Source organism: Peromyscus maniculatus, chromosome 9 (assembly GCF_049852395.1).
Source record: "Peromyscus maniculatus bairdii isolate BWxNUB_F1_BW_parent chromosome 9, HU_Pman_BW_mat_3.1, whole genome shotgun sequence".
Taxonomy (NCBI): Eukaryota; Metazoa; Chordata; class Mammalia; order Rodentia; family Cricetidae; genus Peromyscus; species Peromyscus maniculatus.
The window spans coordinates 55,100,767-55,128,136 of NC_134860.1; the positions used below are offsets into that span (position 1 = coordinate 55,100,767).

At 45.5% G+C, this 27,370-nt stretch overlaps 1 protein-coding gene across 1 annotated transcript in view; it reads right to left on the reverse strand.

Annotated features, from left to right (window-relative positions):
- Nucleotides 1–27,370, reverse strand: part of Cryl1 (crystallin lambda 1) — a 123,938-nt gene that overhangs the window by 28,791 nt on the left and 67,777 nt on the right. Inside the window, exon 4 of the mRNA XM_016006914.3 lies at nt 11,956–12,117. Coding sequence (XP_015862400.2) covers nt 11,956–12,117 — 162 coding nt within the window. The remainder of the gene's footprint in view (nt 1–11,955; nt 12,118–27,370) is intronic.

Genomic DNA, 27,370 nt, shown 5'->3' on the forward strand with positions numbered 1-27,370 from the left:
TCACTGCCCCTGTGGGACAGTCTCTGTGCGGAAGAGGCCTCGAGTGACTTTGTCTCTGGTGTTCCTCTGGGGACACCTGTGTGAGAGACTGTATGCTCCAGAACCAGCTCTCGTGTCCTTTGGCCAATGCCGGAGTGTGAAATAGTCCAACGTGGGAAACAAAAGATGATCCCAATCGGGAATCGTGACATTTTTTTTTTTTTTTTTTTTTGGATGATGGTCATGTTCTGTTTTGAAATAGCCTCTGTGTGTTTCATTTGTTTTCTTTTACCTGGCAATCTCTGAGCAGGCTTCAGGCTTCAGATTTTGACAGTTGATGAAGGATGCGACAGGCATTAATGTGTGGGTGAAAAGCTTGGTGAAATTCTGAGTGAAGTTTTGGTTAAAGTTGGTTGAACTTGGGATTGACTGGGAGGCCAAAGATTTAAGGAGCAGAAGATTCTCTCAAGACACAGGTTGTGTGATAATGGTGTTTTGTGTGTATGAATGAGAATTTGTGAATGTTGAATTCTGGGCTTCGACATTGTCAGTGCAGATCAAGCTGCAAGTATTTGTGTTTTGGAACTTAAATTATAAAGCTAGTTACGTCTTTCTGACAGCTAGTTTTGGTGTTTGTGAGCATATTTTACCTACATTGCCTTTTCAGGATGTTGAGAAAGATGCATCACGGGCACAGACTGGAGGCTGAGGGCTGGATGGTTTTGAGGAAGAGGTCTTGGTGGACTCTTTCGTGGAGCAAAGGGAAGCAATGCCTTCTGGGAAATGAGCTGAGTTTTAATCTAGTCTTTAAGATTAGAAGTCAAAAACAAAAATATTAAGGAAAGGAAAACCTAATTGATTTTTGAAGTATTGTTATGTGGAATTGAGTGGGACTTTTGAGGCCTTTCTTCCAGAAAGCAAGGACTTGGTTGTCAGGCCTATGTTAGGCCTAGGCCTTGGTGCCATGTAGTTGTACTTCAATCATTTCAATGGAAAGTGTCTTGGTGATTGGAACTTATAGTGCAGTTTGGAGTTCTTCCATTTGAAAAATGTGATATTTGCATGGGATTGTTTGAATCTTGTTTTCTGGTCCCTCCCCATCACCACCCTCATAGTCTGAAGGTAGATTTTTCTCTTGATAAAGGAACAAAAAAAGTGAACATCTTGTTTGTAAATAGGTATCTAGTAACTAGTGGTAAACTTGAAATGGTAGAATTCTTTAAAACCTAATTCTAGGTAGCCTTAAGAAAATGTATCTTAATTATTTTTGAACCTGTATTCACCTTGTTTTTTTCAAATATCTTAAGTTATATTTTCTTTTTCAGAGCTGCTTCTTATTTGGGGCTACTTTTTTTTTTTTAATTGAGGAGTAATTCATAAAAGGGTATATTGTTTTGATGAGATTTTTTACAACTGTGGCTGGATGTCTTTCTTTAGTCTTCCAAGAAGGGCCATTTTACTTTTTTAGAGTTACTTTTTAAAGTCATGAGGTCAACAACTTGGACTACTATGCATGTAAGTGCTAATGCAAATTAAAGCCCAAGTTGACCTCCAGCAGCAGTTCATTCTATGTTGACAGTGAGAGAACACTTTGCCTGTTAGGATACTGTTACTCGTGGACTGAAATGCTGAAGAAACCCCTCCCCCTATTTTGTTTTTTGCAAAAATCAAGGTATATTCTAGGGTTTCCTGGTTGACCTCAACAGATAAACTGAGATGATAGTCTTAGTTCAGAAATGATCTGAATGTAGATTTACAGTCTACATGTACAGCTGGCTAAGTGAGTTTGCCTTCACAGTTCTGCATGTATCCCATCAGGTCCCCATTAGTCACTGAACTCTTAAAACTGGTATTGTAACATTATCACAATGTTTTGCGCCAATTTTATAAACTTTACAGTGCAATATGTGTTCCTTTTCTGAGGCAAACCAAAGGTATATTTCTCAAGGTTCTGCTGCTAACAGCAGCGTTGATGGAGGATTTTTTATACATTTGTAATAGATAGAAATAAACCAGAAAAAAAGAAGAAGAAAAAAGTGGTGGAGGAAAAGGTGAACACTGCAAGAATACTCAAAAGGGCTGAGAGTTGCAAACGCCAAGAATGGCTTTGCATAGTAAATGGAATAGAACAGCTCTGAACTATAGCTTACTTTTCCTGGTTTGGTCTGACAGAATGATTGAATGCTTTTGTACAAAAATCAGAGCCTTAAAAACAAGGATTTGGTGAGATTGTAAAATGGTGTGCCACTTTGGCAAAACAGTTTGGTGGTTGGTCAAAATGCAAAACATTGTTACTCTGTTACTTAACAATTCTACCCTTAGGAATATATCCTCAAACTACTGAAAATGTGCACCTATGAAACATGTACATGAAAGTTTACAGCAGTGTGTTGCTAATAGTAAAAAAGTTAAAACAACTCAAATAGCTATCAAATATTGGAGAGAAATAAAATGTGGCTTATTCATACAATAGAATATTATTAAGACATAAAAATGCATGAGAAACTGACAGATTAAATGACTTTGATGAACCTTCATAATTTCATTTGTAGATCTTTCCATTTCTAATTTATAAATACATTTGGGGTTATAAATTATAAATGTACTGCCTCCTGTCAACATTGTATACTTCTATTTGATGATTTCTGTGTCAAACATTATATGGAAATGTTTCCAAGTATTTTCTGTATTAACTGTGAATGAATAGAACAAAATAAATTGCCTGTAATGGAAAAAAAAAAAAAAAAAAAAAAAGAACGTGAACAGGATGGACAGGTGTGATGGTTCATGCTTGTAACCCCAAAGCCTGGGAGGCTGAGGCAGAGGGCAGGCAGACACTAGCTTCATCTGTATAGTGAGTTCCAAACCAGCCTGGGCTACAGAATAACTCCTGTCTCAAATACCCCATAAACAGACTCTCCCAAAGCTTGGTACTTCCCTGGTCCCTCCTTGTGCATCTCACCCACTTTGGCAATCTAAAGTCCTGTTCTGTTCTGGAAATTGCAGATAACACAGCACCAGGGCAGCCTCACACCTCAGGGTGGCTGGAGACAGGAGGGCCCCCATCAGTGGGAGGGACCCAGGGGAGATGCTGGTGCGGTCCTCAGCTCTGGTTTTCTCGGTTCACACTTAGTTCCTTGGCTATTCCTCATCAAGAACTAGCATACATCCCAAAAAAATGCAGCTTAGTAGTACCTAACCAGCCTGTACTATGACAATCTGTCCATGAGGAAAGCCCCTCCATGGCTTTTGCTCTGCTGATCATAGATGATTACACAAATATCCTCTGCAAAGACTTCTAGTGAGGAGAGAGGTAAAAGGTACCACTTCAGAAGGCAAATGATCTACTCAGGGATAAGCTGCTTCATTATTATTATTATTATTATTATTATTATTATTATTATTTATTTTATGTACCTTTTACATCATGTATCTTGATCCCATTCATTTCCCTATCCCTTCACATCTGCCCTCTGCCCCTGCACATCGCCAAATAAAACAAAATTTAAGAGAAAAGAGGAAAAGAAAAAGGGGGGACTTAAAAATCTTGTTGTGGAAGCTTCAGTGTGACACAGTGAGTTATGCCGTGGATCCCTTCGCCTATTTATCTTTACTTGCAAGTGTTCATTGCAAAGAGTCATTAGTCTGGTTCGAGGCCTCTGGTTTCTCCTACCCTATCGATGCTGAGCCCTCACTGGGGCTCCTCCTGGATATCCTGCTGCTGCCCTGTGTTGTGGAGACCCTGCAGCTTTGGGTCTTCGGGTCAGGTCCCTTCACGTGCTCCAGTAGATCATAGATGGGGTGGATGATGGGGCAGGCCAAGTCATACCCTTGGTCTGGGCCGGACAGCTGTAGGGTTCGTGGGCCAGATATGAAATGGGGGCAGCTCTACCATGGTCACAACTTCAGGGCTGGCTCACCCACTCCTGCACTGACAGGGTTGGCTCTATTGTGCTGCCTGGAGAAGTGCAGGGCCTGCTCTCCCTAGTATTGCAGCTGGTGGGGATGGGTCTCCCACAGTTATGACCCCTTGGGCCAAGCTTTATTATTTTTTTGTTATTTTAAAATTTATTTTATTTGGTTTTAAAAATCAGTTGTTGATATGAAACTCACTCTGTAGTCCAGGCTGACTCAAACCAACAGACATTCTCTTTGTCAGCTTCCTGGGTTCTGGTATTACAAGGATGAGTCTGTGTTTTTCTTTTTAGTGCTGGGGATTAAACCTACAGCCTCGCTCATGGTAGGCAAGCACTCTACCATGGAGCTATATCCCTGGCTCAACTTTAAATAAGTAACTTATATAAATCAATACCCCAACTTAATCACCTATTTCACTTAACTACTTAACCTATGACACTTTTAAAAATCAAGATTATGGGGGCTAGTGGGATGGATCCAAAGGTAAAGGTCCCAGCTGCCAAGCTTCCCAACTGAATTCAAACCCTATGGCCCACGTACTGGAAGGAGAGAACCAACTCCTGAAAGCTGTCTTATGACCTCGGCGTGTGTGTGTGCACACACACATACACAGAGCACATAAATAAATATAAAATTATTCAAATAAGAAAATAAGGACTATAAAAAATGGAAGTACACCTCGAGATGAACTGGAGAAGTTGGGTTCCAGGTCCTTGAAGCACTGTGAATGTCACAGGTGGCAAAAACAGACACGCATCTCTTGATATGGGGACATTCTGTTGTGTTAATACATCATAGGGTGTGCAGTGGTGGGGGCCAGAGAGGGAACAGATATTTAAGGGATAAGCCTCCTTCAGGAAGGGAAGCTTTCCAAGATGGGGAGCAGTAAAAACACAAAGGTGTGTTTAATGCCTCTGAGCCACCCCTTAGAATAGTTAAAGTGGTCAACTTTGTGGTATGGTTACCACAATTAAAAGAAATTTAATTCAAGAAATTAAAAACAGTGTTCTGATCTCCCCACCTCCAGCTCCAAATTCTGGCATGATCCCCCATAGCCGGTTTAAAAGCTGTGCAGCTGAGGAGGCATGGTGATGCATGCCTTTAATCCCAGCACCTAGCACTCCGAGGCAGAAGTGGCTTGGCTTCTGTGATTTTGAGACCAGCCTGTTCTACACAGAGATTCCCAGGCCAGCTAGGGCTATATAGTTGAGACCCAGTCTCAAAAAAAAAAAAGAGAGAGAGAGAGAGAGAGAGAAAGAAAGGAAGAAAGAAGGAAGGGAGGGAGGGAGGGAGGGAGGGAGGGAGGGAGGGAGAGAGAGAGAGAGAGGAGAGAAGAAAGAAAGAAAGGAAGGAAGGAAGGAAGGAAGGAAGGAAGGAAGGAAGAAAGAAAGAAAGAAAGAAAGAAAGAAAGAAAGAAAGAAAGAAAGAAAGAAAGAAAGAAAGAAAGAAAGAAAGAAAGAAAGAAAGAAAGAAAGAAAGAAAAAGGAAAAAAAGTGGTACAACTGCCCAACACTGGACCCTTCAGACCTCCTGAGATGGAACCTGGTCGCTCTCCTGTCCCTCCAGGAGCCTCCAGGCAGAATGGCGTCACTCCACCCAGAGCACTTGGCCTCTGACGATGAAATCAATCCCTGTCAGGGACGAGCAGTGATAGTGCCTTGGACCACACAGTGGACAGAGGAAAGGAGAGAGCAAAATGTTCACGACAGAGGAAGCAGACTTCAGACAGTGGCACCACTTCTAAGTCTGCCCAGGGTGGGTATTCTCCTCATGGGTCTAACCAAGGCAGGGTGATCCCTGGTAATACCCACAGATGTCTCCTTTCCATCCTGGGGAATGGGGCCATTGTCTCCAGACACTGCAAGACAGTTATCCACCCACCGGCCACCCCAGGGGCCGTTACTCCCAAGCTTCCCGGGAAATGAGCTGAAGACCCCCTTATAAACATGTTCTGTATCAGCCCTCCTCCAGCCAGGTGCCAGGATGCCTAGAAGCAGGGGTGTGCATCACAACAGGGCTCCCTCAGCCAAGGGTGTGAAACATTGGGACTAACTTGGTATCCAACCAGAGGATACCACTACAGAAAAGGTACCCAGAGCTGGTCTTTCATCCCAGCCCCCAAGAGGCTGAGGCAGGGGGCTCTCAAGCTTGAGAATGACTTGGACTACATGGCAAGACGCTGTGGAAATAAGAGGGTCAGAGGTGCTCAGTGGTACAGCCCTTGCCTAACACCAGGAGGAAGCACAGTGGCAGTGGACAGTTTATACAAAAAAAAAAAAAAAAGCAGGCCTTTATCCAATTCCAGGAAGAGACACCCTGCAGCTGAACGGGAACCTGGGTCCTTCCCAGAGTCTGTGGCCTCCTTCTAGGCAACCCGACCTACAGAAAAAGAGCACTGAGAGGCCCCATTAGCTCCACCAGACACCTTGGTCCCACAACAGATCAGGAAGGAAGATGAAGGGAAAGTTTTTAAAAGTGAGGCCAAAATAGGTCCAATGCTCCGCTACTGTGATGGGCAGGTGACACTGTGGGAAGACAGACACGCCTCTGTGCCCCCATGCCAGTCTCTCTAAAGCCACCCCCTACACAACACCAACTCGGGCTTCCTCCCTACAAGAAGGGAAGCTGATCTAAAACACATCTGAGGGCAAGAACAGCCACAATAGACAAGGCAGGTGGGTGTATGAACACCCTTTCCTTTTGGGGCTTCATGTAGCAGATCTTCCGCAGCCTCTGAAAAGCAGGCAGTCCAGGAAGCCCATACTGAGGCCCACGTGAGGCCCTCGGTGCTGACAGCACACACCCACTGCTCAGGACCTTCCACTCACCCCTGGAACAGAGATGACCAGAAAATCTGCCCTGCCCCGCAGAAAACGTGCCTGAGGGAACGTGGGGCTGTCCTAACTTGCCAACTGGAGCTTCCCTGTGTGGAGGTGGAGGCCAAACCTATTGCAACGGCAAATATCCACCGTGCCAGGGCCCTGCAGGGGCATGACCAGGCCTCCTCCTTGATATCTGATTTCCTGTCCAGGCAAAGATCCCAGAGGGCTATAGGGCTCAGGACATGAGCTCAGCCACTCTGGTCTGGCCTGTGGAACTGGGAGAAAATGGAGCTTCTCAAAGACTAGGGATGACTCTTGACTATTTAGGACTGTCCATATGATTTCAGATGGTCTGCCTACTCCTCTGGATGCCGTAGGATGACAGAATCCAAAGATGGCTCACTTTAGTGACCTGATTTGCTTTAGTTAACATCGAGTTTGGCTAAAGAAAAAAAAAAAAAAAAACCTCATAAAAACAATAAAAGATTGTGTGCGTACTCTCTTCTTGTGTCCTACTAAGACTGAGACCTAGGGTTTTTGCAAGCTGGGCAACGCTCTACCACTAAGATCATTTTGGGGTGGCTTTTTGTTGTTGTTGTTTTTCGAGACGGGGTTTCTCTGTGTAGCTTTGGAGCCTGTCCTGGAACTCACTCTGTAGCCCAGACTGGCCTCAAACTCAGAGATCTGCCTGCCTCTATCTCCCAAGTGCTGGGATTAAAGGCGTGCGCCTGCGCCGCCGCCGCCGCCGCCGCCGCCGCCGCCGCCGCCGCCGCCACCACCCGGCTTGGGGTGGCTTTTGATTTTGTTTTGTTGTTGTTGTTTTGCTTTGATTTTGGTTTTTTGGGTATTTGGGGTTTTTTTTTTTAATAACTCTATAGCTTCCTGCCTCAGTGTCCTTAATCCTGGGATTATAGGAGTGAACCACCACACCTGATTTCAGAGAGGGCTGAATTTATGTTTTAGTTTACGTATTTATCTATGCTTTATTTATGTTTTTTAATCATTTTATTTTTTGAATTAAATATAAGTACACCATTTCTCTCTTCCCTCCTCCAACCCCTCCCATGCACTTTCAAATTCATAGCCTCTTTTTCTTTGTTGGTTTACATCTATTCCTAAACACAACATCCTCAGTCCACACCATGTTGTTTGGATGTACATTGTCACTTCAGCACTGACGGCCCAGTACTGGATAACTAACTGGGGGACCACCGCCTCGGGGAGGACCATTTCTCCCCCTCCCGGCATTGCTTAGCTGCCTTAGCTCTTTGTCTAGGGTTGAAGCCCCGTGAGAGTTCCCCCTTCCACGTTAGAATGTCTATGGGTGTCATCCTTGTCCAGGTCATGTTCAGGTCATGTCACTTCCTGTTTCTATGGCTCCCCTTCTTCCACGGTGACCCCAGAGCCTTAGGTACGCGAGTTGTGCTATAGATGTATTCACTGGGGCCGGGCTCCACAGGATCTCTTGTTCTCTGCATTTTGATTGGCTGTGGTTTTCTGCAATCGTCTCCTCTGTCTGTGGCAAAGAGAAGTTCGTTTGATGAGGAGTGAAGACTATAAGGGTAAACATTTAGAGTGTAGTTAGGAATTACGCTGGGTTAGTAAAGTGGTGGTGGTATGTTTTCCTCGAAGATCCATGACTTCACTAGCCCTGAGCAGTTGACTAAGTTTCCAGTACCCAGCATGATTTCCTTCTCATTGAGCAGGTCATAAGTCCAATCAGACAGCTGTTGGTTACTGCCAAGGTATGAGTGCCACTATTACACCCTTAGAATTATCCTGCCGTGCTGGTCATTGCTGTAGTTCAAAGGCATCAGAGGTGGGCAGGGCTGTTGGTTGCTTCCCTCCCTTAGAGGCTTGTGTGACATCTTCTGATACCATGAAAGCTAGTCCTCAGGGAAGGGGCTTCCAGTCAGATCCAGCTTGGCTCCTCCAGGTCCTGTGTCCAAAGACCATGGTGTCTTCAGTATTTATTTAGGTTTGAGTGAAGGTCTCATACATCCTGGCAGGCCTCAAACACACCATGCCACTGAAGATGATCTCCAGCTCCTAAGAGCCCTCTGCCTCCATCTCCTGAAAGCTGGGGTTACAGGCATTTACCACCCCACTCAGTTTCATACACTAGGAAAGCCATCTACCAACTAGACTTGCCGAATGCCATTTGTCTTGGCCTACACAAGGTGGAAAAGTCTTTTTGAGAATATATAAGTGATTTCTGAAGTCTTTGATTTAAATAGCGTTCCTTTTTGACCAACTTAAATGCAATACAACAGATTAGAAATTGGTGGCTTTCTTACAGGCAAATGCCATCCACTGTAGCAGTCAGTGGCTGTTTTCAGAGGGACTTTTATGACATCTACCTATCACAGGAGAAAAGACAACTTCAGGCCTTGATGCCTGGGTGCTTTCAGCTCTTATCCCTCTGGACTCTAATGTCACCTGCACGTTTTGTGACTGAATGTAGCCATTTCCATTCTATGTTCATTTGGTTCACTCTTTCCAATGCTATTTCACAATATGGCAAAACTTGGAGTCTGGACTGCCTGAGTCTTGACACTGAGCATCTCGTGGGTGTCCAGTCACTCATCCCTTTTCTGCACCCCGACCAGTCTAGCACCTCCTCTCAACTGCTCTTCTTTGGAAGAAGACTTTCCCTGGCCCCCATTCTAGCCCCAGCTCCTCAGGCTTCAAATGTGGCCCTGTGCACTGTGTTCTAAGGTCTGGACTTTGCCACAGCAGCATTTCCAAGGCTTCATGCTGCTGCTCTGTACCTAGACTCGGAGGGTTCTTCAAAGTAATGCTCATGATCCTCTAGAGCCCTGCTGGTGAGGCTTCTCCACCTCCAAAGGGTCTGGGTATCTGAAATGTTTTAAGCTCTGACACTGTGCTTAAAAAAAAATCTAAATTTCAGAGCTTTTCAGATTTGGCAATTTTTGGATTAAGAATGTTCAATTCGTAAAGACTATGTAAACATTCCAAAACTCAAATTCGGAAATACTCTTAGTCCCAAGCATTTTGGGTAAGGGATGCTGCTACGGTCTGGATATGAGATGCTCTGTGGGGCTAGATATATGGCTCAGCAGTCAAGAGCAGTCTCTAATCTTTCAGGGGACTCAGGTCCTATTCCCAGCATCCACATGATAGCTCACAGCTGTCTGTAACTCCAGTTCTGGGAGATCTGGGGTCCTCTTCTGGTCTCTGCACACACCAGGCATACATGTGGTACACAGACATACATGCAGGCAAATCACCCAAACACATAAACTAAAAATAAATAAATCTTTATTTTAAAAAAAAAAAAAAAGGTTGTCCTCCCGACTAGTTCATGGGTTTGAAGACCTGGTTCCCAGCTGCTGGTGCTGCTCTGGAAGACTGTGGAACCTTTAGTTTTTCTCACTGGAGAAAGTGAGAAATGGTCACTGTGTATTGGGTCTTGAGGTTCACAGCTGACCCTGCCCCCGGCCTTTTCCTTGCTTCTCTCCACCATGTTTTCTCTGCCATGATAGCCCCTCGACCTAAGAGCTGAAACAAACCTTCTCTCCCTTAATTCACTTCCTGTCAGACACTTGGCCACATCAACAAGAAAAGTAGCTAACCCAGGTTCCCCATCTCTCATCTTCAAACCTCCTCCTGCCCCCTCTCAGTGTGTGGGCTCTCCCAGCCATGCCATCATGACCCCACCCCACATACTCTCCCTTGCTCCTGCCCTGCGGCCTTGGCTTACGCAATACCTCAGCTTCCAGCCCAGTTCCCATCCACCCAGCCGGGCTGGCCCTGCTTCTCTGGGTAGCTTGTGGCTGGTAATGACACAATGTGCCATCCTACTTCTCATGGCTGGAGCTAAGTTAGCTTTCCCACCCAAACAGGCTGTCCTGGTTCTTCACAGTCATGCTGAGTTCATGGTCAGGACTCCAGCACCATTCACGGAGTGATCTTTAAACCGCCATGCTTGGTCCCTGCCCTCACCAAGACTCACGGAGCCCTCCCTCCCCTGCTAACCGGAGCCTGTGGCCCAGCTGACCACACAAGGTGTGCCTGGTGAGGAAATGTGCTTAGTCAGTCACAGTGGATGGGTAAAGGGGGAGCAGCAGGAGAAGAGGGCTTCAACTCAGATGCCCCAAATCAGAATTCTGGCAGTGACACCCAGAACTTGCATTTTAACAGAGCTGATCCTCCTGTGAATGACGTTCAGGAAATGATGCAAGGCAAGTGACATGTCTATAAACTCCTGTATGACATGTACATTTTAAAATCTTCATGTGTGTGTGTGTGTGTGTGTGTGTGTGTGTGTGTGTGTATGTGTGTGTATGTGTGTGTGTATGTGTGTATGTGTGTGTGTATGTGTGTGTGTATGTATGTGTGTATGTGTGTATGTGTGTGTGTATGTGTGTGTGTATGTGTGTGTATGTGTGTGTGTGTATGTGTGTGTATGTGTGTGTACGTGTGCATGTGTATGTGTGTGTGTGTGTGTGTGTGTGAGCACACACGCACACACTTGTGCCACGGCCACATTCTGAGGTCAGATGACCAACTCTGGTATCAGGCCTTGCCTTCTACTTCGTTTGAGACAAGGTCTCTGTTGTTTGCAGCGGCGTACACAGGGCTAGCTGGCCCTCGAGGTTCCGGGGTTCGCCTGTCTCTGCGTCCCACACCTCCCTGTAGAAGTTCAGGGTTTACAGATGCACACACTACTATTCTCAGTTTAATGGGTCCTAGGGATTCAAACCCAAGCCCTCATGCTTGTACAGCATACTCTTTCTCCATTCAGCCAGTCCCCGGCCCGGGTAGACACTTTTAATGCAGCACTTTTACTTATTAATGGGACTGCTAACCTAGCAGCTAGCCTTATACCACACGATGAGTGCCCAGAGGGTTCAAGGATTAAATACTGCTTGTTTTATGCCATGACACCTTAGACGCACAGATAAAATTCCAAGGAATTTTGGATCATATTCCTTTTTTTAAATGATGATATTGCACAATCCTAAATGTATGCAAAACCACCAAATTTACTAACGGATTGTGTGGCATGTGGATGACACCTCCATAAAGCAGTTCAAGATGCTTGCAGATCCATTGTAATGCATTGCCCCTAAAAAAAGAATGAGATACAATCAAGTCCCCAGGCTTATCACACGCCCAGGGCTGGAGTGTACCTTGGTACTTGACTAGCATGTGAGAGGATCTGAGTTTGATCCCCAACACCACAAAGGAACAAAACAAACAATGTACTCACAGGATGAGCCACGATGCACTGCTTCACGTGTGCCAAGCCTGTAAACAGCTTAGAAGGAAGCAGACAAGAGCTGGAACTGCTTAGGATGACTCTATCGTCCACGATGCGATCCAGCTGGGCAAAAATCTTCTTCTTCAGCTCCAGGTTCTCCGGAACACATTCCTGAAAGAGACATGTTTGGATGACTACTTATGATCAAGACAACTGTGTGTTTGCTTTGTCCCTAAAATAAACTAATCTGGAAATGATGGATCTGGGGACCCACAACCCCAGCACAGGGCACCTTGAAAACAGTTGAGGCAGGAGGTTTTATTGGCTCTTTTTCCCTGGCCTTCCTCCCTGCAGCAGGCTATGAAACAGTTTTCTGCCTTTCCTAGAAGTAGGTCACAAGACCCTCTGCAGGAGGTACCCTGAGACACACAGAGGAGAGGAAAGGGGTACCTTACAGACAACAAAACAGACAGGAAAAAATCTACCCAGAAGACCTTGCTCACTCCTTAAGTCAGAATCTCTTTCTTTGTTCACTCTTCATCTTACCAGCTGTAAAACCACATGGGGTTTCTTGGATCCTCACTTCTGACTAGTCCTGTGCCACATAAAACCTTATTAAGTAAATGTGTGTGTTCTTATTGGTCTCTATTTTGATAATGGAACCTCAGCTATAGACCTTACCAGAAATGAGAAAAGATCACCCAGTCTTCCCCCCACACACACATGGAACACACCAGGAGTCCAGGAGTTTAAGAGCAGAAGAGACCACTGAGAGAATGGGAATGTTCCTGACAGGGAATGTCGACGCAGGGACTTGCTTGCTACTGGTTGTAGACAGGTCTGAACATTCTCATCCTAAGAGGCCTGGGCTGGGGGTCAGCTCCATGGGAAGGCACTTGCCCAGCAGCTAGAGGCAACCCTGCTTCCATTTCTAAGAACCAAGGCTGCAGAGAACCTGCCAACTGAAAATTCTCATGATGAAAAAGTCTGTCAGGGAGATGGCTCCTACACCAGAGCTCACAGGAGCCCTCCGGCAAACCGCTATGAAGCTGAGCGCTTTCATCACCACATACTTCCCCTATCTGCCCCGACCATCGCACCTAGGATCTTCAAGGGAAAATCTCATCCTCCTACAATGAACAAACTTTGCACCTGTAACTCCCCAGAGGCGCTCCAGGACCCATTTCTAATTGGGAGTCCTTTTGAAAATGACCTTTGTTTTTAACCATTGCAAAGTACTAAATGGGGTGGGCAATGGGATAGAAAAGATAGGGGAGTGAATTTGGATTAATTACTGCTGATAACAAACACTCTGAAATTCTAATTACAGGGCTAGGTAGGACTGAGATGGCAATCTCAAACAGCCCAGGCTGGCCACAGGTAAGGGGTGTTCCCTGGGAACCTGGGGTTGAGATAGACATTCTGCTCTGGATGGAAGCCATGTATAAGGAAGTGCCCTTCTGCCTATGGGGATCACACTGAGGATTACTCTTAGCAAAGTGGGTCCCTGCTCACCTGGGAGGCAAGAGAGCCCCCCGCCCCCAACACAACCTTCATGACACTCACTTTCTTTTCACAATGGCCCAGAAGCCAAGGATTAGAATCAAGTAAGTGCTCCTTAACTACAAAATCTCAGGCCCCCATCCCAGACCTAATACAGGCGGGACTGAGGTACCTGCATTTTTCACAAGCATCCTGGTGATTCCTTAAGCTCAGAATGACCATTCTGAAGTCCAGATCCAAAGTGCATGGTCACTACTTAAAAAGAGTGGGTACATCCCACACTTGGCATTTTTTTCCATGTCAGGCTCCCCCATCTTCTAGCTCAGTGGTTCTCAACCTTCCTAATGCTGGGACCCTTTAATACATTTCTTCATGGGGTGACCCCCAACCATAGCATTATTTTGTTGCTACTTCATAAATGTAATTTTGCTACTGTTATGAATCAATCGTAATGTAAATATCTATAGGCAGGATATCTGATATGCAACCCCCTGTGGGGTCATGACCCACGGGTTGAGAACCACTGTCCTAGCGACTCAGTAATCAACACAATCACAATGGCACTTTGGTTTCTTCAATAGCTCTAATCGCTAGCCAGTTTCACTGGAACACGACATTTGTGTAACATTTAAGGTAACGGAAAGAAAGTCAAGAGCCCAACTATAGGAACTCAGTGTCTACTCCTCACAAGTAAAAACTGTCAGCCAGCCTATGACCCCAACATTAGGGAAGTGGAGGCAGGAGAGTCAAGAAGGTCAAGGCCACCTGCTGCTGCACAGACGGTTTGAGACTGGACAGGGCTACACCGTGTCTCAAAAGAATATATAACAAATAAATAATAGATAAATAGATAAACAAAGCGGGGGCTGGAGAGATGACTCAGAGATACCAGCATTTCTTGCTCTTGCAGAGGACCTGGGTTCGGTTCCCAGCACCCACATGGTGGCTCACAACCACCTGTGACTCCAGTTCTGGGGTTCAATGCCCTCTTCTGGCTTCGGTGGGCATCAGGCACACACATGGTACACAGATACAACACAGGCAAAATGCCCGTACACACAAAATAAAATTTTGAAAAAAAAATTTTTTTTCAATTTTATCCAAATGGGCAGGGGTCCACACTGTGCTTGTTTAAGCTTTTTAAGAGTATAATCAGGCCACAGAAAATTTTATTAAGAAGGAAAAATCACATTAGCATCACATCTCATACACAGAAGCGAAGAATGGAGTCATTTAAGAACTGTAAGGCCCATTGTGTTCTGTCCCCTTATCACAACGGGAAAGAGAGCTACAGTAGCTGGCTGATCTATTGAGTCACTCCTGGATCAGTTAAGTCTGCGAGGGGGGTTCAGTTTAAATGGAGCCTTGTAGTCAAGCCAGGGGTGAAGACCGACGCAGGGCTTGTGTGAGCCGGGAAAGAATGGACTCATTGTGCACCGTCCTGCAGATTCTCCTCTGAAATTCTATGCCTTTCTCCAGATTGTTTGATCATGACAGAGGCAAGAAAACTTGAACCACAGGAAACCCAAACCTTCTACAATTATGTAAGGGTTTCCAGTGGCCTGTTGGCTTGAAATTTGGTTGCTCTTGCTGTCGTAACCCAGTTGTACGCGGCGGATGGAGCCACAGACCTCAGGCTTCAGTCCATGTCACGCGCTAGGCTGTTCCTTGTTATCCACTAAAGCGGCCCAGGTCTATAAAAGGGGGTGGGTCATTTTAATCAGAATCTCAGACCCAAGGGCTACAATCCTTTCCCTGAAGAGCTACTGCTGTGGGTTAAGTTATAAGAGCTAGCTAGCAAGAAGCTTGAGCCATAGACCAGCCAGTTCATAATTAATATAAGCCTCTGAGTGATTATTTTATAAGTGGCTGTCAGGGGCCGGGCAGACCGGAGAAACTTACCACTACAGGCTACTAAGATGGTACACACAGCTAGGGCAGAGGAATGTGGACATGCCCTGGATCTCCCATCCACGCCCTCCTGCTTCTCCAGTCCGTCTGCCTTGGGCCTATTTCTATAAAAAGCTACTATGTATGAAGTATTTCCAGGCAAGCAGCCTGCCTCTGTCTAGTTAAACTCTGACCACACCTCCCTACAGAGCTGACTTACTGTTGTTTGTTTGTTTGGGTTTATTTGTTTTGGGGGAGTAGGAATGCCACATCTTACAAATAATATGCCATACACAACCAGCATCGCAGGCATGCCTAGATTTAGGCAAGCAAAACCAAACGGTGAACACCTGGGAGTAAATGATGACAAAACTTCCCTCACACCATTCTTAATGGTTGTCAAAATCAGCTTCCTCCCTTAGTTTGAAGCAGAGTCCCATAGCCCAGGCTAGCTTCCCACTCAATTCATAACCATGGCTGACTTGGAACTCCTGACCTTCTTGTTTCTACCTCTCCAGGATCCCAGGCATAAGCCACCATGCGTGCTTTACTCGGCGTTGGGGATCAAACCCAGGGCCTGACAGCAGAGCCACATCCAACTCTTACTAGCTTCCAGGTCCAGGCAGCAGCTGCAGCTAAGAGGGGAGGCTGAACTTGAACACTGCCTTTTCCCTTCCCTCCTCAAACTGAAGAAACTGGGAGGAACATTCTTAATTACAATGTTTTTAAAAGTAAATCACAGCCAGGCGCACGCCTTTAATCCCAGCACTTGGGAGGCAGAAGCAGGCGGATCTCTGTGAGTTCGAGGCCAGCCTGGGCTACAGAGTGAGTTCCAGGAAAGGCACCAAAACTACACAGAGAAACCCTGTCTCAAAAAAACAAAAAAAGAAAAATAAATAAATAAAGTAAATCACAGGCAAATGTCAGTGTCTCATCTGTAGTAAAAGCTAGCTGGGTTGTTGAAAACAGATCCGAACTGTACTCTGGAGAATCTGCACAGTCACGGTAGGTCAGCTCATTGGACGATTCCCAGAGAGAGCTGAGCACAAGGTAAGTAAGTGCCTGCTTGTCAAGTCTTGCCACTGGCCACAGGACACACATTCCCACAGATGGCTGCCATGAAGGACACAGATGAGATTTTGTTGAGGTTTTTGGGTTGTTGTTTTTTTAATGACCCCCACCCTGCCCTGCCCCACCCAATCACTCCACACAAGGTAAAGAGCATCCCGTGACTCATGTAAGATATCTCGACGAAAGTGTCAATGTGCTTTCCAAGAAAACCCAGAAGGCTGCAGCATTTAAGGTACGTTGCTCACAACATGTTTCTTGGAGCTGGTTTTAACTGGGGGGGGGGGGGGGGGAGACTCAGGAAGGCCAGGGAGGGAAGCAGACAGAGACGGGAGAGTCACTACAGGGCTGGAGAGGAGAGCGGAACGCAGAATGTGTGGCAGCCTTGATGTTCACATTTCTTTCTCTTCAGTGTTCTCCCCACAAGCACAATCCTTAAAAAACGACCAGTTGGAGGTGACTGTGTCCACACTCCTGAAGACGTGGTCAGGGGAAGGGAGAGGAGAGAAGAAGGAGAGGAAGGAAGGGGATGAGGGGCTTCCCGCTCCAGAAGTGATGTACTGTTGGACTTCATTCTCAACCCTCAACATCTCAGCCAAACAAACGGGGCTCATTTCCCCCTAAAAATCAAATGAAACTTTTTATTTTGTTTTGTTTAAGTATATTACATGTGCTCACTCTGCTAGCCTGGAGGTCCCCACAATGATCCAAAACAAACTACACCCAGAGACCTTCCCAAGGCAAACAGCAGGGCACAGCGTCCTGGGCAGTCAGCGGGGAGCAGCAGGGCACAGCGTACCAAGCGGTCAGTTCCTGGAGCTTAGGTGTTCTGCTTACAGAGATTAGTGCTGGCTGCTTTAAAAAAAAAAAAAAAAAGCAGTCCTGCCTCGGGTGATGTCCCAGAACCTCAGAGGCAAGGGTGGCACAGTGCTGTTCCTCCAAGCATCCAATCCCATCCTCGTTCCAGGAATATTTGTGTACCTTTTATGAAATCACTTATTTAGAATTTAGATGCTTGACATGAAAAAAAGAATACAATAAAAACAGTTCACTCACATCTCTATTTATGCTCTTGGTTTATGGCATCTCTAGTATTTCTCAGGAGGAAGAGGTGACATTTGTCTAAGTGCCATGGGCTAAACCATTGTGCTGCTGGAGCTTCACGAGAGGTAACATTTTGAAATACACACTACTGAGACTTATTTTGCTTTTGTAGGGTGTTTTTTGTTTGGGGAGTGTGTGTGTGTGTGTATGTTCACACACGATCTCATGTGGCTCAGGCTAGCCTTGACCTTACCATGTAGCTGAGGATAACCATTAACTCCTGTCTCCACCTCCCACCTCCCAAATGTTAAGATTACATGTATGAGCTGTGACACCTGGCTACAAGTTGGTTAAAAAAAAGCTGCCCAACCACAGTAGATCAGGATCTTATTCTGCAACCCAGGCTCCTCCAGAACTCACTCTGTAGCTCAGGCAAACCCCATCTCTGCCTTCTGAGTGCTGGGATTACAGGGATGTGCCACTACGCCCGGCTGCTCCATTTTAGAGAAGGCACTTTATTATTTGCGTTAAGTTAAAAATCCATTTTACAGTCACACCATGTTTATTTCATGTTGACAATGGGACACCATGCTTGTTTCTCTCCTCATTCCTTTATTCTCCACTCGATCTGTCATCCTCACCTATGCCACCGAAGAGAGCACACACCCCACTTTATCCAAGACAACACCTCCTGTGTCCCGGGTGGCCCCCCTGCATAGCTTCCACCCCCCCCCAGTTGCTGAGGTTAGAGGCATGCACCACCATGCCTGGTGCTGTGTGGTGCTCGGCCCTCTGCAGTCTAGAGACGCTCTACTATCTCCAGCCCATTTGTTAGTGTTATTTTGTTTGGGATAGACTCTAGCTAGACAGCCATGGCTGGCCTGGAATTGGATATGTAGACCAAACCGGCCTTAAAATTTTGGAGATCTCCTTGCCTCTACCTCCCAAATGCTGAGAGAATATATGTACCACATCCCTCATTCACCTTCGTAAAGAGAGAGTCCTAATTCTGCCTGTTACATATTGAATACTTGTTTCATTCTTTAAAATTTTGTTTTCTTTTTGGGAAAAAATGAAACCACACTGATTTCTCTTTAATGGCCTTATTTGGTGGTTTTGGTGGGTCAAGACTTCTACTGCAAGCCAGGCATGGTGGTAAACACCCATAATCCCAGCACTTGGGAGCTAGAGACAAATGTATCAGTAGTTTGATGCCAGCCTGGGCTATATGAACTTGTTTTAAAACATAACAAAATAAGATTTAAAATATCTAATACAAATATAGTCACTCCAACCCTCAATTTCTAATGCAATGCTAGTCTGTGTCAACATGAATGGCTGGCATCACCATCCTTCTTTCCTAGTCTCCAAAAGAAACCAATCAAGCATTCCTATGGTGTGTGCCTGTAGGGCAGAGAGACAGTCACTGGACCAGGGTCTGAAATGGGAGCTCACCAAAGCCATGATGTTTCTTTGAAAGTAGCAAGAAGGTAGGGCAGGGACCCAGTGACAGCCTGCCTCACAAGGCCACACAAAACTGAGTCTAGTGCATAGCTATGTGTGATGTTAAGACATGTGTACTGGTTTCCTTCCATGGCTATTGATCCACAGCTCCTTCCCCAAGGCTGCCAGAGAGACTTTAATGTTCTCCTGCCTTTAGCTGCCCATAAGGAAATCCTCTAACCTCTCCTGACAGATAGTAAATACTCCTCATTCCAGAAGAGTCTTGCCCATGCCCTAGAGGAAGGAATGCCGCATGGAGCAGCCGAGCAGCCTGTTGAAGCCCCGGAGTCTGACTGGTACCCACCCAAGCGGCTGCTGTGACATGGGACCCTTTCTGTCCAACCACATTTCAACACTGTCGTCCTTGCTTCACCTACACTTACTCAGTGAAGTCCCCCCCCCCAACAACCCAAAGGACAGGGTTCAGATGACCTTCTGCACCTCTAGACAGGTGGGAAACTGGGCAGGGTGTAAGCCCAGGGAAGGTCTGGAAAATATGGTCCCTTCCCCCATACCTCGGCCCATACATCTCTTCATCCGCAGCCTTTGTCATATGCTTTCCAATAAACCAGTATGGAACAAACTAATCAAAGGCAGTCACCGGACTGTGGGGACCCTGATTCATAGGAAGAAGTGTGGAGAGAAATCAGGCATGGTCCACACCTGTAAATCACAGCACCAAGGGGCAGGAGGACATTGTGTAGGAATCCCACCTGGTCTACATAGTTCCAGGAACAACACCTTGTCTCAAAAAAAAAAAAAACAAACAGAAGTGTAAAGAAAGCAGGAACTTCTGGAAAATGCGTAGAAGTGGGGGAGCAGCCTTAGGGGGTGTGTCCACCGTCCACAAGATTGATCAGACTCTGTCCCCAGGCAGGTAGACAGATCTTTGCAGATCTGACTTACAGCCCCCAGCCAGTGTCTGCTGCTGTGGAATTCACAATTTGCTTGATGTCGGGGAAACCGCACCCACTTCTGGAGTCTGTGTTGACTGCCTGTGAGAACACAGGGACAGTATCACCTTGTGACTGACACACGCCTCACAGTTGAACCACAGTCCTGATGTCTTATCTCCCATCAAGAAAGCCAACAGCGGAGTGGTGGAAAGGAGGATCCTTAACATGAGTGCATATGTGGGTTTGTTTATTAGTTTGTCTACATGACCTTAGCCAACAGTAGAATACAACTCAATACAGCCTCTCCCCAGGATTCCCCACAGGTTCCAAGATAGCTATGAAAAAAAGAAAATATACTATAACTCCGAAAACAAGGGTAGATAGACAGTTTCATGGGGGGGCGGGATTTCCATGTAGAAATAAACTTTTCACCCATCAACATGTGAGAACTTCTGATTCTAAAAATATGAGGTGCTGAAAACCTAGTCCTCCTTCTTCAAACACTGGATGAGTCTACACAAAACAAAACATCCTTTTAGATGAAGTGCTTCACTGTCAGACAGTTAGAAAATGCCAGGAGTCAATTCCGGTGTCAGGAGTCCATTCCAGTGTATGGACAGCCATTGGTTCAAATACCTTCCGGAAAGGCTAATAAGATGAGCCACGTTTAAAAACCATGGCCCAATCGTCAAGACCCAGAACAGTGAGAGACCCTGACTTAGAAAAACAAGGTAGACAGCTCCTGAGGAACAAAGCCCAGGGTTCTTCTCCAGCAACACATGCACACTCAGACACATGAACACACCCACACAGGTGTGCCTGTGTCCCATATGCACACTCAGACACATGAACACACCCACACAGGTGTGCCTGTGTCCCATATGCACACTCAGACACATGAACACACCCACACAGGGGTGCCTGTGCCCCATATGCACACTCAGACACATGAACACACCCACACAGGTGTGCCTGTGTCCCATATGCACACTCAGACACATGAACACACCCACACAGGGGTGCCTGTGCCCCATATGCACACTCAGACACATGAATACACCCACACAGGTGTGCCTGTGTCCCATATGCACACTCAGAGACATGAACACACCCACACAGGTGTGCCTGTGTCCCATATGCACACTCAGACACATGAACACACCCACACAGGGGTGCCTGTGTCCCATATGCACACTCAGAGACATGAACACACCCACACAGGTGTGCCTGTGTCCCATATGCACACTCAGACACATGAACACACCCACACAGGTGTGCCTGTGCCCCATATGCACACTCAGACACATGAACACCCACACAGGTGTGCCTGTGCCCCATATGCACACTCAGACACATGAATACACCCACACAGGTGTGCCTGTGCCCCATATACACACTCAGACAAATGAATACACCCACACAGGTGTGCCTGTGCCCCATATGCACACTCAGACACATGAATACACCCACACAGGTGTGCCTGTGCCCCATATGCACACTCAAACACATAAACACACCCACACAGGTGTACCTGTACATACACAAACACGCACACATAGACACATTACATACATGCCAACACAAAATAAATAAGTAGATAAATGAGTGAATGAACAGATTATGTTTTACATGTAGAAAAAAATAAAAATAGTAAGAGTCTAGGGTACAAACAGTAGAGCACTTGGCTAGAATAAACAGAGGTTCTGAGCTCAACTTCTGACACCAAAAACATTAGTAGACAAGCTGGGTATGGTGGGCCATGCCTTCAATCACAGAACTCAGGCCGCTGAAGCAGGGGGATTGTGAGTTCAAGTTCCCCATCTCAGGAAACCAGCCCCCTCAAAATTCATATTATGTGTATGTATATTTATTAGCAGAATGCTACCCATCTTCACTGAGATGTTTATAAGAAAATATCAGTCCTATAAAAACATTTCAAGAATGTAGATTAGGTTTCAATTTTTTGTTTGTCTGTGTTGTAGTTCCATCTTCAAGAATATACCCAGTACAGTGCCTGGCATGGGCACTATGAGAATGAATGAATGAATGAATGAATGAATGAATGAATGAATGAATGAATGAATGAATAGCAGGCCCTGGGTCTTAGGTCCTTTTCCTGGGACAAAGGAACACAGTGATAATGAAGAATTTGTATTTGTAGTTATTTTTGCATTAAAGTTCTTCTTTACTTCTTTTCCCATCTCTATTTGTGTGTATGTGTGTGTAGTGTGTGAGTGAGGTGCATATGTGCATGTATGTGTGTGAGGTATGTGTGTATATGCATCGTGTGTATGAGATGTATGTGTGTGCATGTGTGTGAGGTATATGTGGGGTATGTGTGGAAGGGGTATGTGTGTGATGTGTGTGACGTGTGTGCCTGTGTGCACTCACAGAAGCCAGAAGGTGTTTGATGTCTTCCTCTATCACTCTCCACCTATTCCTAGGAGGAAACATCTCTTGTTGAACCTTCTGACTACCCCTCCACTCCTGCATCCCCCATCAATGCTGGAGTTACAGGTATTCGCAGGACCATGCTGTTTTCACATGGGTGCTGGACCTACAATTTGGTTCTCAGGCTTGCACAGCCAGAGCTCCTAACTGCTGGACCATTTCTCCTCATTTCGACCTGTAGCCAGTGCTACCAAGTGAACAGAGCAGTGTCTTTATGTCCACTGTACTGACAAAGGGCCCGAGCTAAGTCCAGTGGACACTCAGGAAACATTTTCATTGACTAGTAATGAAAACTTGTGGGACTGAATCTGTTGCTCTCAGTCAATGCCCTTGGGTTTGATGACGTCACTCATCTCGTGTGCTCTAACACTGTGTAAAGGGGCTGGAAGAAGAAACAGGAGACCTGTTCCTGACTTCACCAGCCAAACATGGCCCCCTGTGTTTAAAGCACAGTCCTGTTCACCCCAGCTTGAAGGTCTGAGCTTTTAGCCTGTGTGACTTCTGACGTAAGGTGATTCTGTTCAGAGTCTGAGTGTAGCGGTCCCTCTCCCGTCTAGGAGAGCATGGAATCCTGGTGGTGGGTGCATCTGTGGGACTTTGGGAAGGTGGATGTCTGAAAGAGGGCAGCAACCTCAGCAGCAGCATGAGTATTCGAGGCACCCTTGCTAAGGAGTGGACCTCTGGAGGGACCCTGGCTAGGGGAACAAGAAGATATGGGTGCTTGCCAAGAAACATGTTCTAGAGAGATGACAGACAGACACAGAGGCACCTGACTTAAAATAGGGCAAGCACCACACGCTGTGACTGAAGTGAGCAAAACCATACTACGGTGCCAGTCCAGATGGCCACTTACCCGCTGGCCAGCTGTGATGCCAACAACCACGGATAACAATGTGCTCTTGGTGAAGTTAGAAGATACGCAGCATCACAGACGAAGCAGAATTCCCGGGAGAAAACAACACAGGCCGACAACAGAGCAACACAGGGTACCTCCAACAGTCCTCGCTCACTGGTGTACACAACAGTCGATACACCAAAAGCTGTCCTGTGGGGCTGGAGAGGTGGCTCAGTGGTTTGGGCAGCCCACAAACACCTAGCTACAGCTCCATGGGTACGTGAAGCTCTTCTGGCTTTCATGGTCACAGCACTCATGTGCACATACACTTATAGATACATAATTTAAAAATAAAATCTTTAAAAACAAAAAACTACTCCTAGATACAGTTGAGCTTTGGGAAATGGCAGAGTATGTTCCTTTAGACAAGTCCTTTTGCTAAGAACTGAAAAAAAATGTAAAAGTTAATCCTTTCGAGGCTGGGCATGGTTGTGGTGCACACTTGTAACCCTAATACATCGTAGAAGGAAGAGTCAAGAAGCTTATAAGTTCAAAGCCAGCCTGGGCTACAAAGTGAGACTTTTGTTGTTTTGTTTTGTTTTGTTTTAAATAATCCTCTATTAAGATACAGAAAGCATTCATAAGAGTGAAAAACTGCAGGCCAATATCCAGATAGGAAAGAACCCAGAGATAAACATTTGTTTTTTTAAAAAAGGTATATATATATATATATATATATATATATATATATATATATATATATATACATATATATATTAAAATTCTATACCAGGGCTTGGGAGATGGCTCAGTTGGTAAAACACTTTTGTCTTGCAAATATGAGGACCTGAATTCAATCTCTCGAATACATGTAAGACTGGGGAACATGGCGGCATGTACTTGAAATCCCAGCACTGGAGATGGGAAGAGGATCCCAGGGTTCACTGGACAACCTGTCTTGCCTAGTAAGCTGCAGGCCAATGAGGGGCAATTCTCAAAGGAGGTGGGTGGTGTTTCTGATGATGCCGCCTCAGGTTGTCCTCTGGCCTTTACACACATACACACACACACACACACACACACACACACACAGGCCTTTACACACACACACAGACACACACACACACAGACACACACTGGCCTTTACACACACACACAGACAGACACACACACAGATACACACACATACACACTCATTTTTTTTAAAAAAAAATCTATGCCTAAACTTTCAGTGTAAGAAAGGAGAGTTCCAAGTGGAGATCTACAAAGTTTCTGGAGCAGGAACTATCATCAAATTAAGGCTCTTGTTTAAAACTTGCCCAGGGAGAACCATCAGTAGGAATACGATTCATCAATGCTTCATATGAACAAAGTTACAACCCTTCTTGATTAATAATAATACAGAAAAATAAAACTTGTGAAGTCATGAGTCTCGGTCTTAAATGACAAAGGGCCAAGAGATGAGCGCCTAGGTGCCAACAATGTCAGGTTCTCTGCTGTCTACTCACAACGAGGGACATCCCTTAATGAAGAGCAACCTCTCTTCTTTCAAAAAGTGCAAGAATGAATGAGAGGTGTCTTGTTCCCCTAGCCAGTCCATCGCAAGACTAAAAAAATGATTCTACTGAAAAATGATTCTACTAGCTTAAAATGACTGCATTCAGCTGGATACTGCACAGAGGACCCATGGTCCTAGTTATCTGGAAGGCTGAGGCAGGAGAATCCACTGAGCCCAAGGTCCAGGGCTATGGTATGCTATGTTGATCTATGTTGATTGATGTCCACACTATGGTGGGCATCCTTATGGTGATCTCTCAGGAGTGGGGGACCATGGGTCTCTACATTTGGATCAGTAGTGGGAAGATGCCTATGAACAACTACTGCAGCCTGGACAATGCAACCAGATCTTGTTACCAAAAAAAAAAAAAAAAAAAGGATAAAGTAGTAGTCATTGTTATTGTCCATCATGTATATATTGTGCAACTTTAGAGACAGCTTACTATTGTAGAATATTACTTTAAGATGTGTTGCATTTGTTTATGCTGTTTAATGATGCAAAGACGTGCTGCATCTGTTTAACTCTGTAAAGCTGTGTTACTTTGCCTGCCTAAAACACCTGATTGGTCTAATAAAGAGATGGACAGCCAATAGCTAGGCAGGAGAGAGAAATAGGTGGGGCTGGCAGGCAGAGAGAATAGGAGGAAAAATCTAGGGAAGAGGTGTGAGGGGTGAGAAAAGGAGGAAAGCAGGACTCTAAGGGCCAGCCACCCAGCCAGGAGAAAGGGAGGGAGGGAGGGAGGGAGGGAGGGAGGGAGGAAGGAAAGACAGAAAGAAAGGAAGGAAGGAAGGAAGGAAGGAAGGAAGGAAGGAAGGAAGGAAGGAAGGAAGGAAGGAAGGAAGGAAGGAAAAAAGCCCAAAGGCAAAATTAAGAGAAAGGGATACTTTTTTCTTTTTCTTTTCTTTTTTTTTTCTTTTTTTTTTTTTTGGTTTTTTGAGACAGGGTTTCTCTGTGTAGTTTTGCTCCTTTCCTGGAACTTGCTTTGGAGACCAGGCTGGCCTCAAACTCACAGAGATCCACCTGCCTCTGCCTCCCGAGTGCTGGGATTAAAGGCATGTGCCACCATCGCCCAGAGAGAAATGGAATATGGAATACTTTAAGTTAGAAAAGCTGACTAGAAATAAGCTAAGCTAAGGCCAGGCATTCATAAATAAGAATAAGTCTCCATGTATTTATTTGGTAGCTGGGGCCCTCAAAGAGTAAGAAACAAACAAACAAAAAAACCAACTACATCTTATTAGATATAGTTAATGTGACTCACATTGCATTCACTTTGAGCAGATATTTTTAGCTCAAGATCTGTAGGAAGCAAGCCCAAAGGCAGGACCAATCAAAAGCTAGCACATAACATCCACGCATGCCCTTGTAAGGACAAGACCTCCATCAGCAGCTGAAACATTCTACTCTACCTTGATAGCTTTTGGTGCTGAGGACAAACACACAAGTTAGTTACTCTGGGCCACAGGACAGAATGACAGGAAATTCTGCAGTGCAGAATGACTTCCTAATCTACTTACGACAGCTCTCAGCAGTTATCAGCTTCTCAAGGTATGAACACCCACAAGAAAAACAGGGAAAGAAGCAGAACTGAGGTCTTCGGTGACATCAAGGATCCCTTGGAATGTGATATGAATGTTTTTGTCTCACTGACAAGTCTGAAAAGCAGGAGCCCTGAAATTCTCATTACTGAATGAAAACTCTTGTTCCTGGAGGGGGCATGAGAACCAATGCTGCCCACCCCAGGGAGAGCCAGGAGCCCTGCAGAGGCCACAAAGGCCAGGGAACGCGATACCCGGGATGATGGCCAGAATCTTCCCCAGACTCAACGGTCTTAAGCCGCAAGTAAGAGACAGGCACTTTGGGGAGGAGAGCATGGAACCAGAGCTTCATGAACGACATGCAAAGAGAAGAGCTGAGGGTGGAGCAGACATGGAGAGGATCACACAGGAAGGGGCCTCTGGCCACCTAGTCCTCATCTCAAACACATGCTATTACCGACAGCACTGGAAAGCTTTAGTGCACGTAGGGTAACCATAGCAACTCCAAACCTTAAAGTTCACCCAACTTCGAGCCAGATTAACTCAAATCCCCAGTGAAAGTAGAAGGAAAGGTGTACCCGTGCCAGATGTTAAAAACTGTTTACACCAGCATCTACTGTCCTGCTGGAGATGGCTAGATTTTAAAGTCACAAGGCATACAAAAAGGCAAGAAAGATCAGCAGCAGATACCCAGAAAACAAAGTGATCATCAGAAGACTCGGATATGGCTCAGACATGGGGTGATCTGACAGTAATTATAAATAATTATGATTAATATGCTAAAGGCATTAATGAAAATTCCAAATTCATTTGTGTTATTTCAGCAGAGAATCAGAAGCCAAGAGAAGGTGCCCAAGAGAGTGCTAAAAAGAAAACAACAAAGTAACAGAGATGAAGAACTTCTAGACAGCTTCTCTAGACAGCTCACCAGTAGACACAACTCAGATGAGAAAGGAGTCTGCATCCTTCAAGACTGGGTTGGTCCATAGAAATCATCCAAAACAATGAGCAGAAAGGCCAAGAACAAACAGAGCACCCAAGATCTCCAGTAACAATATTAAGTAAACACATATGAAACCGGGAGCACTGGAGGTGAGACAGAATGGGAGGGATGGGAAACATAAGTCATTAAAGGCTA